Source organism: Haplochromis burtoni, unplaced genomic scaffold (assembly GCF_018398535.1).
Source record: "Haplochromis burtoni strain Fernald_Lab_line unplaced genomic scaffold, NCSU_Asbu1 Contig_394, whole genome shotgun sequence".
NCBI lineage: Eukaryota > Metazoa > Chordata > Actinopteri > Cichliformes > Cichlidae > Haplochromis > Haplochromis burtoni.
In genome coordinates, this window is record NW_024582755.1 from 276,675 (window position 1) to 288,621 (window position 11,947).

Below are 11,947 nucleotides of genomic sequence, written 5' to 3' on the forward strand. Positions count from 1 at the left end.
ATTATTCAAATTCAAATTTTATTTGTCACGTACACAGTCATACACAGTACGATATGCAGTGAAATGCTTGGACAACTGCTCGTGACCTAAAGAAAACAAAAAAGGAAAGGCTATGAATAAGATAGGAAATAAATATGAAAAATTAAAAAGGGTAAATTTAACTAGGAAGGAATAAAATATAAATTAAGGTTAAAAATGAAATAACTGTACAACACAAATTAGAATGAAGGGTAAATTTAACTGGGAGAATAAGATAAAAATATATAAATTAAAGTTGAAAATAAAATGACTGTACAACAAAATACACAGTATAGAACTATATAAGAATGTATGAAGAAATATAAATATATATATACACAATAACAGCAGCTGTACAAGTATTAACTGGAAATGAAGAATGTAGTGTCCAGTGTTGTGCGATCCACATTATGTCTTGTGCAGTGCAAATATGCTTAAAGTGATTTAAGTGATGAAGTGAAAACAATGTCCAGAAAGTCCAGTGTGTGTAAGAACTGTATGTGTGGGTCAGTACTGTGTGGTGGTGTGATTGAGAGACCGTATCGCCTGCGGGAAGAAGCAAAAATAATGTCAAAACACAAATATGTGTTACATGTTTCTGATGTGCTAAAAGTTTTGATGTGAGCATGAATCCTCTGTTTGGAGATTATAAATCATCAGGTCATCAATATTCTCAACTGTTTATCCAAATCAGGGCTTTCGTTTAGACTTTTATGTAAATCAACATTATTAAATCTATCATATAAGAGAGGAAAACATTTTAGTACTGTAATAAAGCTCATACGTTAACAATGTTGTTATAAATACATTAAAAATACATTAAATATCTTACAACACCTTGTACCTGGCGGGATTACCAAGTTAACTTCCCCAACAATGTTAATCGCTCATACAGACACTGTTATTGGCAAAAGAGTCTAAATTCCTGAATGCAACCCCTGCTGTTGTTGTTTATGCTGTTAGACATTTTCTGCTTAACTGGCAGCATGAAAGGTATTCTGCGATTTCTTGTCAGGGTCTTGTCAGTAATCTGGTGTCTGTCACCATGATGCTGCTGGTACCCACTTCCCCCAGACCAACTGGTTTGGTCATGTCAAAGCATTTTCATTTTTCATTTTGGATTTTTTGTTAAATTTCCTCACAGAGGGCTTTTGCTCGCATTGTTAGAGATCACACTCAACGGGATTACAAGGAAACTGGACTCTTCAGTCTGACCTCCATGTAAGTGAGTACAGTGCTGCTTTTCTTGGTTAAAGATGTAACTATGTACAATTCATTCTAAAGTTTGAATGTAATAATCAAATGCGCTTAGGTTGGGTGATCAAACCCCCCAAAACAAACAAAAACAACCCAAACACTTGATGTGTGGTTATTTTTATATTTTTGCTGATAAATAAAATGTACTCTCCAGCACAAACCTGTGTAGCCAGTCGTAAAGCAAACTGTTGGTGTAATTAAAAGATATGGTACACGAACCATCAGTAGCTGCCAAGCCTGACATCTTTAGAGCAATACAATAGAACAATACAATTAATAAGAAAGAACCATGTAAAGATGAAAAGAAGCAAAACAGGAAACCTGGTATGTAGAAGCAGATAATGACTCCCTCTGACTAACCATATAGTTATACAGTATTCAGGGTTTTTGATTTTTGATTGGCACAGATTTTCGAGCTTTTCCACAAATACCTACTCCTACCAGTCCCACCTGGTCTTGAGCCGGGGCTTAATGTGCTAATTTACATATATTATCACTGAACTTGTATTAATCACGGAGCCACTTAATTACCAGACAAATCTTTCATCAAATAGTGAGATATCTTATGGAGTTATTTTCAGCGGGGTTTACACTATTATACATTTCATAAGACAAACCATAATTTGGGAGATATTTTACAATGAAAGATGTTGAGACTGGATTTTACTACATTGATGAGAAAATCCATAAAAATGCAACGAAATGCATGATTTTACAGTAAAATGTATTTAAACCATATTTGTGTTTTTACAGATTGATGAATCTGTATTTTCTAACCATTTACCTATTTATGTTCACATCTTTTTACATTTTTTATACAGTGTTAATACATTTTAAGATGATTAAACACCTGTAACTTAAAAAATAGTAAAGTTTCTGATCAGTCATAACTTAGTCTTTAAATATGTGCTGATAAATAAAATAAAAGCATATATGTAATAGTTAGCTATAGTTAAACCTTTACATAAGTACACAAATTATTGAAGAAAAAAAGGCAAACGTAAAAACAAACAAACAAAAAAAGACCTTCAGTTTCAAATTTTCATTGTCATGTTTTTATATTTTATTGTTGCTCATATGATTTATTTTACATATAAAACTTCAGTTAAGTTTCTTGTGTTTTCTATAAGGTTTTATATTGTAATAGAATGCTGCCAGTTTATTATAAACGTGCATAACATTGTGGAGACAAACCTTTCGTGACCCTGCACGTTGCTCTTGCGACTTTCTGAATAACTTGTTTGGCTGTGCCAGTTCTCCTGAACAGAAACTGATAGGGTTAAAATGCATTAAAAAAATAGCGAGCGTGCCAGGTGTTATTTTCAGTGTGTCACTGAGGAAACAAGGCGCTGCTGAATTTGCATTAGCAACGATCGGATCTTTGCATTAACGCTGTGCCTTTTGTGCATTTTGCTTCCTCATTTTTTGCACAATTCGCTTTCTCTTTGCGGAATGAGCAGTCCCATCTTGGGGCAAACGTGTGCATCATCATTATGTGACAGACACATAAATCAAGCAGTGATCAAAGTTATAGTTAGACAAGAAATGATGGCCTCCTTCTTTACATGTTAGAAAAGGCAAAATCATTTTGAAAACAGTGTCTGTTTAATAGTTTTTCAGTATTATATTCTTAAACTAATGATACTGAAAATAGAAAAGCTCGGGTGATTTGATTACATGAAAAACAGATAATTTACATGGAAAAGGGAAGTTATCACACTTTAAAACCCATAACATTAGAATTAGGGGTTTTAGAAATCAGACATCTGAGGTGTGATGGTTTCTTTGCTGTTCACGTGTGTGGTGTCTCTGAGTCTGGCCAGCAATCAAAAAAAAATTGAAACTATATCTTTTACTGAAACTTAATTACAGGTGGAAGAGTACCAGTTACTTTTCTAAAGAAGATAAAGGTAAAAAAGTCGGGCATGCAGAGATAAGAGCGTTTTGCCCGGCCACAGTAACTGTAGAAATATTTGGCACAAACCCCAGGCAGCTTTCTGAAGAAAGCCATGTCAGCTGTGAAGCACGGGGGTGAGAATGTAGCCCACAACAATGGCAAATTCAAAGCTGTAAAGATAACCACTCTGCAGTATTGTGGAGAAGGACCCTAGCAACCCACGCACGGCATGTTGTGATTAAATAGAACTGAAGGTGGTGACGTGGCCTTGTAGAGGAAAAAAAAGTTATTTGAGTCTCTTTGACATTGAGTGGATAAAGATATAAAACGAGCTGTGCATGCAAGAAAGCCTCATAACATCTAAAGTAATATTTCACAAAACCTCATGGAGGGAATTTTAGAGATTGGTGAACAGTTATGAAAAACACCCAAGAAGAACATGTTTCAGATAAAGGTTGCAATAGTACCTTCAGACTTTGTCCACATAGGAAAAATGCATCTATTCATCTATTATTAAAAAACAGACTTTGCTGAATTGAGTCAAAGTCAATTTAAAGTGTTTAACTTCCTGACACATTAGCTCACTTTTAAAATCTCCTATTTGAGATGAGTTGGAATTTTCTTTTAGTATGTATTTTTTTTAAAAAGTAAGTAAAAATTGGTATTTAAAAGATGTCCTCGTTTAAGGAAAACACAAAGTATGAAAGAGTTTACTGGGCACAAAATGCAAAGAAAGTCACTGTAAGGTCCCCCATATGAAAACACAGGACATACCCGACTTCAGAGGATACCCGGGTACACAAAAAGAGATGAACAGAAGTGAATTTGCTTTGTCTATGAAAGAAACTGCAATAACTGAAAAGAAGAAATAGTCTCTGAAATAAAAAATAAGAAGAAGAACAATCTGTTGTCATTGTGGTGTTTCAAACACATCCTTTCCAAGGTGCATTCAGTGTTTTGTTGTCTGAAATACCACCAATTTCCCCGGCTTGTACAGACATTTTCACACAAAAACAAACACGCAAAAGCAAAAACCTGCTGTTGTGTCTGTAAGATAACCATCTGTCAGGGTTAACACATATATGCACATAGAGATGAATGGAATCCCTGAATCACCCAGATGAGACACACCCCCTTCAGTTGTTTTGTATGCTGGAATCAGGCTGTTTCTTTCACATGGTCTTGCACAAATCTCGTCTACTTGTAAAAATGCTTCTGACACGGTAAACAAAATTCCACACAGGTTCCTCAAAGACAGTAAAACTGAAACTGCGTTCGTTGGCTACAGTTGCAAATCAGGTATGAACAGAGAATGGATGGCTCTTAAAAATAGAAGGAAATTCATTCCTTATCTGAAGTTAAGGACAATTTTTCCATTAACTTGCACGACAGAAACCATCTTAGAGGGGAAAAGATGTTTTAACAAATAGATATCTGTTTTTATATTTTTAAAAACCTATAACTTTGCTTGTTTGGTTGACTGGCTAACTTGGCATTAGGTCAAGTTAGTTACGGCACAACTTGGGAAACAGACACAAACGGCTCCTCACAAACCAACTCCACGTGGGCCTCGTTTTTCTTCATTAAAAAAAAAACAAAAAACAATGAATTAATTGCATGAACTGCTGCACACTTTCATTTTTTTAAGATACTAGAAAAGGAGTAAGCAAGGGACAGAAGATGGTTGCAGTTATATTGTTATGTCCCCCTGAAGGCAGGGGAATGCAGTTGGTTCCATTTGTTTGTCTTTTTGTTTGCAGTCTAGTGTCCACAGGTTTCAAAAACATTATTTTCACATTTTGTGTGGTGACAGATACCTATAACAGCAACAGCTAATTTAATTTTGGTGAAAATTGAGTCAATGTCAAAATCAAGTTCAAGGTCAGACCAAATGTAAAAGTTGGTAAAAAAAAAAAAAAGTTCACTCTAAATTTAAACTTTTATGCAAAATATTTTATGGATAATCTTCAAACATCATAACAAGGTACTAAAGTTGACCTTGAAAAATTTGTTCAATAAACCATATTGATTAATTCATCACAGGAAAGGGCATCGAGAGAGCTCTACAGCACACTTTTTAATTTTAATATATCGCTACAACGTCACTACGATGCGTCTTTTACTACAATGTCACAATGCCATAACAAGCCGATGTCATCACGCTGTAATGAAAACATCATAAAACGTTTTTTTAAATAAAAAGGAATAAATAAAAACATTTTTTCAGCTGGACTCATTAAATAAAGGAGCATATAATATCGCACTAATTCAGCATTACAAACAGCACAATCAGTTAAACATACAATATACAACATACACAATATAAAATAAAGTGCAGCTCGCACTCTTATACTCTTGTGGTATTTTTGAGATTCATGAACATTTCTTTTTTCAGTTTTCAATCAATCATTCATCTTAGTTTTTGATATGATAATGATAATATCATAAAGAGCATAAAAAATACATTAAAAAATTATAATGCAGAACAAAACTGACTGTCAGGAAGGTGAAAACAAACTGATGATTCAAAGTGAAAGCAGTCCGCAGGGAAGTATAAAAAACATGAACAACCCCGTCCCAATCCAGACATTCACAATTTACATTCTAAATGTTTCTCTGTGCTAATTTAGAAACAAACTCATTATGACAGGTACTTAAATCTATTGTCTGTAGCTGCCGGCAGTAGCACTTGAAGGAATGTTGATGGCAGTCTGCTGAAAAGAAAATCTGACTTCGCTGGAAAAAGACAAAAAAGAACCGAGGTGTCAGTCAGGCATTTGGCAAAAACACCAAAGTCTTCCTGGGAACCTGCGTTCCCAAGAAGCGTGTGTCAAATTTCACACTGATGTTTACGTCTTTTAATGTGTGTGTGAATGGGTGGATGACTGGTTGCGTAAAGCACTTTGGGGTCCTTAGGGACTAGTAAAGCGCTATACAAATACAGGCCATTTACCATTTTTATGAAAAGCAATGCAAATTGCAAAGTTCGACCTGTACAGGTGCGAGCAGTTGGCACAACAAACATGCTGAATGCAGACTTACAGGGCTAGTTGGACATTTTCAAATATCATTGTTACTATGTTTGACTGTCTATAAGTATAATATTATAGATACGTGAAATATGTGTTTTTAGCAGAGGAATTCAGTTCATTTTTACTGATTTTTTTTTTATCACAAGCTAAAGAAAGCAGAAGAATCTAAACTGAAACTAAACTACAAAAGCATCTCCTTCTACCCTCATGTCTCTGTAGTCATTTAACCGTAACACTGCAAACACTAGATCAGTTGAACTCCAGGTGTGACGCACGCACACACACACACACACACACACACACACACACACACACACACACACACACACACACACTGTTGACCCAAACTTTGTTTGCTAAACTAACATTAAATTAAAAACAGGCCATTCTAGTTAGGGGACAGTTGTGCTTCCTGGCACCGTGACGGTAATGTAATTGAGTGAGGTTGAGCTTATGTTCTCAAACAGATGGAGCCTACCGGCTGGTTATTGTGTGCTTTCCCTCTGACAGCCTGAAATGATTCATGGAGCCGAAGAAGAGGAGTTTTTTACATATACAGGAGCATGACGGGCTGTCATGGAGGCACCTTGGTCCCCTATCGTTAGATGTATGATTTTCATTTTTCCTCTTCGTACTCATTGGTGTTTGACACGACATGTATAACAATGCTCGCCTAGAAGTTCTCGTGAAAATAGCTGAAATAGCGATGCATGTGCATAAACATGTAGCCCACCTGTCAACTACCATTACCTAACAGCAGCCACAGTGTGAGAAATGAGTGAAAGGAAAACAGGACTTTTGAAATAACATGTCAGTGTTTCATTTCCAGAAAGTGACACCGCTGATATCCTAACCCACTGATTTGTGAAACACCTTATAGCTGATTACCCAACGAATTCCTGTAGTCAGTATTAGTGTGACATAAAGATGTTTTAAGGACAGAAAGGAAAAAAATTCTTTCTTTGATAATTATCAGCAAGTTTACAAAATGTGAGTGTCTGATTGAGCATGCGTGTCTTTTTCCTTTTTCTTCACAGATACGATGGCATTAAAAATGGAGGAAATGAGCACGGTGGGATTTTTTTTCTTCAGCGATGTGGAAATGGAAAAAAGCCCCATCAATTTTCAAAATAAAGTTTTCCTGTAACACTTAGTATTTGGGTGACGGATGATTGGGATCCAGAGAAGAAGAAAAAAAGAAGAAGAAACTAGCGTGAGACAAAAAACAGTAAATGACACACAACAAAACACAACATGGAAAAAGTCACAGAAGTAAACTGCTCTCAGTCATCACCCTTTGATTTAGTTGGATCATCTTATATTTATTTCATTCTTCTGCTTTTATTCTGTTGTTTTAACAGACAATCTTATGATCTACTGAACTGCTTTAATATGCACTCACCACCCACTTTATTAGGTACAGCTTACTACTCATTTCTTCATGGTTCAGCGAGCTGCTGGAAATACTCCTCAGAGATTTTGGTCCATGTCGTTGCGACAGACACAGCTGCTGCAGATTTGTCCATGACGTGACTCTCCTGTTCCACCACATAGTGTGCTTTGTTGGATTGACATCTGGTGACCGTGGAGGCCGTCTGAGTGAACTCGCTGTCATGTTCAAGAAACCAGTTTGAGATGATTTGAGCTTTTTCATGTGGTGTGTTATCCATCAGATGATGAGTACAGTGTGGTCATAAAGTAACACTATTACACCACCAGCAGCTTAAACCATTGATGCAAGTCAAGATGGATCCATGCTTTTATGTTGTTTACACCAAATGCTGACCTGATCATCTGAATGTCGCAGGAGAAATTAAGATCGACCAAGCAGTCGCCAAATTTTGATGAGCCCATACTAAATATAGTCTCAGTTCTGAGTTGTTAGCCATCGTTAGTGGTGCGCTGCGATCTTCTGCTGCTCGACGTGTCGTGTGCTCGGAGATGCTCTTCTGCATTCCTTGTTTGGAACGAGTGGTGGTTTAAGTCGCCTTCCTCGCAGCAAGCTGCCTGCTCTCTTCTGAGCTTTGGCAAAAGCGATTCGTCTTCGTCCAGAGAACTGACGCTCACTGAATATTTTCTCTGTTCACTTATTCACTTATTCGGTAACCTCTGATTGGCTGATCTGATATTTGCTTTACCCATGTTAATGAGCAGTTGAACAGGTGTTCTTAATACTCTGAGTGTCATAGTTTGCTAATTAGAGCTTCTTTAATATATTTAACTGATTAATACATTTACATTATAATGGGATTATCGGTTAGCAGCTTATTCCTGTTTTTCATATAGCTCAACGACCAAACAGGTGAGCTTCACTTATGCCGGATACCTTGTGATTAAATGAACACAAATAAATTCATGAACTACCAGCCTGTCTCATGTGTGGTTTTTTAACCAGTTCACCATCTTTTCAGACCGCAGTTCCCCTCTGGTACAAAGAGTGTGAAAAGTCACAGATGTTAATAATTACCTGAAGAGAGTTGTTGCTGCTGTAAACTGTCACCGTGAGCAATCACTGCGACACAAACTGGAGAATTCATTTTATATTTGCGTCTGTGCTCTAAGTATATGTCGCAACGTCTTCATTTAAAGACATTTCAAAAACATGTGATGACACAAGCTGTATGCTGTGTGCTGTAACACATGGGGAAGGAGACAGGACATTGGGTCAGTGCTGCGCAAAATCCCCAAATTGTATCATGTTTAAAGAGTTGCTCTTGAACATCAGACTCATTTGGGTGCCCAGCCTTTGTCATCTTTAGAGGTGAGTGTCTGATTTAATACATTCTTCTTATATAGATGGGTACACATGAAAAAACGAATAAAAGGGCAGAATTAAAGTGATAAACTGGGACTTTTTATATATAAAATTACATCATATATACCAACTATCATACCAGAAAAAATGACAAAAGACTTTTAAGCCATGAAACATATTTTAAGCCTCCCACTTAGGAGCTGATACAATAACCGTCGCTTATATTAAACAGATATTTCTCTGTAATCTAATTACTGAGTCACTGTATCAGTGCCTCCTAATTGTGCTGCATCTTATTTAACTTTAAGTCTTATTTTCATTGGACAGTCACGCTATGTACAATAGTACAACAAAATTGGAGTACTGAAAGCAAATTATAATAAATAAATACCACATATAGAGAATAAAATATATATAATATGTGAAAAAATAAAACGAGTTCATCAGGTCAGGTCAGGCACTTCTCTGGAGGTTATAATTTATTAAAGATGTTCTTTAAACTGTCACAGTGGTAGCTGTTTAGTTCAGCACAAGTTTGATTTAAAGCTACGAAAGGCAACTTTTGCAACCACAAATTATACAATTTTTACAAGTCAAAAAAAAATCAACTTTTGTCCATACGCTTCCTGTGTTTGCATAGTGTTGGTAGTGCACTAATATCATTCTGTTTCCCATCTACAGCCATGTCATTTGTCTATGTCTTTGAAGACGATTTCTTTGGAAATTACTCCAATTTCAATGGGTCCAATGAATCCGGCACATTCACTCCAGATCCAGTTACCTTAAAATGTGGAAACAAACCACTGGAACCTTCAGCAGCTATTATCCTATGTAAAATCCTCATAGGCATCTTCTTACTGGCTATACCAGGAAACATGCTGGTAGGATGGGTGATCAGGACCAGCCAACAAACTCTGACTCCATCAGATGTGTACCTGTTCCACCTGACCATAGCAGACGGACTGATGGCTCTGACGCTCCCGTTCTTTGCTGTAGCACTGATCCAAGGATGGATCTTTGGAGACTTCCTGTGTAAATTCCTCAACCTCGTCATGGATGCAAACTTCTACACCAGCATCATCTTCCTTGCCTGTATTAGCATCGATCGTTACCTTGTGATTGTGCACGCCAGGGAGACACTCAAGAGCCGTCAGAGGATGTGCAGCAAAATGCTCTGCACAGCGGTGTGGGCCCTCGGTTGTGCCCTCGCTCTTCCTGCTCTTTTTAATGATGTCAATAAGGCAGATGCCGAGAAGATGATTTGCTCTGTGAGCTTTGACATCGGCAGCTCCACCGTATGGCGGATCGCCACTCGGGGCTTCATTCATATTTTTGGATTTTTGGTCCCTGCGATTGTCATGATCTCCTGCTACAGCATCACTGTTGCACGGCTGCTGCTCACTCGTGGTTTCCAGAAGCACCGAGCCATGCGGGTGATCATAACCGTGGTGATTGCATTTCTGCTCTGCTGGACACCATACCAAATAACCATCATGGTAGACATACTGCTGAGGGCTGATGTAGTACAGTTCAACTGCGCTATGAGGAGGTCGGTGAGCACAGCGGTGGTTGCAACCCACTGCCTGGCTCTGCTGCACAGCTGCATCAACCCTTTCCTCTACGCCTTCGTGGGAGAGAAGTTCAGGAAGAAGATGAAACTGCTTCTTCATAGAAAGCTCAGACAGGAAAGGATGTCAGGGTCAAGGTTCAGCAGGTCAACATCTCAGACCTCAGAGGGCATTGGAACAGTTCTCTGAGCGCTGGGTGAATTTTTTTTATCTCAAGACTTCTAGAAAACAAACTGCTTTTAAATATATAAAAGAAGGAAATATTGGTCGTTTTAATTTGTCTAGTTGTCCAAAGTTTAGTTATTAGAGTAAATCCTCTCTGCACCATTTAATACATATTAATGCCACCGAATTTGCACCAAAATCATGGACTGAATAGCAAACATGGCCACCAGTCGAATCTGCGCTCCATTAAAAAAATGCAAGAGCCATATTTTTTTTATTTGGCTCATGTAAACTATTTAAAGTCTTATGTAGGGGAATTTGGACCTGATGATGTCATCTTACAGCTGTAAATATCTTTTATTTTCATTTCCTGACTTTTTTTTTTTTAGGTTTTTTTTATTGCTTCTGTTCTTTTTTATATTGAACTTAAAAAAATCTTAACTTACCTTTAATGTATCTAGTCTTGTTTGCCCTCACAGTTTAGATTTCAGATTTGAATGACTTCCTGCTTTTGCTTGCTTGCCAAATCATGTTGGAAACCATTTGTTTTTAAAGGTGCTGTATGAATAAAACTGTTATTACTATCATGTGCGAGCAGCTGGAAAGAGGATTAAATACATATTCAGGAAATAAAATGCAGCTTTTTATGACAACTGGTTTTTAATTGACTAACATTTTTATCTATTAGCTACTATTGTTACGCACAATCAACTAAACCAACTGCAACTTATGGTAGATTACTTATAAGGGTTTAAAATAAGATGAATAAATTACAAAGTCCAGGTCTCTTTTCTCTTGCTGCAGGGCAGTGTGGATATTGTGTATTATTTAAATGTCCTTGCCCAGATTTCATATTACGTTTACGTGCTGCATTGCTGCCATCTAATGGACTCACTTTGGTAATAAGGAATTTCCTCTACCTTGATCAAGTCCATGTTCATTTTTACACACAACTGAATTCTGTGTCATTCTGTTTCAAATCAAATTAAATCTACTTGTTACAACTTGTATAAACATTTTATGGTATAAAGTTTGAACATATATAAAAAGTTTTCAAGATATATATTTTTCAAAAAGGCCCATTAAAGCACGTTGAATGTGTATATACATGCATATATATACAGGGAGTGCAGAATTATTAGGCAAATGAGTATTTTGTCCACTTCATCCTCTTCATGCATGTTGTCTTACTCCAAGCTGTATAGGCTCGAAAGCCTACTACCAATTAAGCATATTAGGTGATGTGCATCTCTGT

At 36.9% G+C, this 11,947-nt stretch overlaps 1 protein-coding gene across 2 annotated transcripts; it reads left to right on the forward strand.

Annotated features, from left to right (window-relative positions):
- Window positions 1–1,061: 1,061 nt before the first annotated feature.
- LOC102310216 (C-X-C chemokine receptor type 2-like) lies at window positions 1,062–11,887 on the forward strand. 2 transcript variants are annotated; one of them, XM_005945493.2, is made up of 3 exons: window positions 1,062–1,243; window positions 7,242–8,965; window positions 9,641–11,887. In XM_005945493.2, the coding sequence occupies exon 3, from the start codon at window positions 9,643–9,645 to the stop codon at window positions 10,714–10,716; it is 1,074 nt and encodes a 357-aa protein (XP_005945555.1). In that variant the 5' UTR covers window positions 1,062–1,243; window positions 7,242–8,965; window positions 9,641–9,642; the 3' UTR covers window positions 10,717–11,887. The 2 variants fall into 2 exon arrangements, with proteins under 2 accessions (XP_005945555.1, XP_042068746.1); XM_042212812.1 differs by having other exon boundaries at window positions 1,062–1,239; window positions 7,242–11,887.
- The last annotated feature ends 60 nt before the right edge of the window (window positions 11,888–11,947 follow it).

Bases quoted from the DNA above. Each gene is read 5' to 3' on its own strand.
- LOC102310216 (XM_005945493.2), top strand. From the start codon at position 9,643: ATGTCATTTGTCTATGTCTTTGAAGACGATTTCTTTGGAAATTACTCC.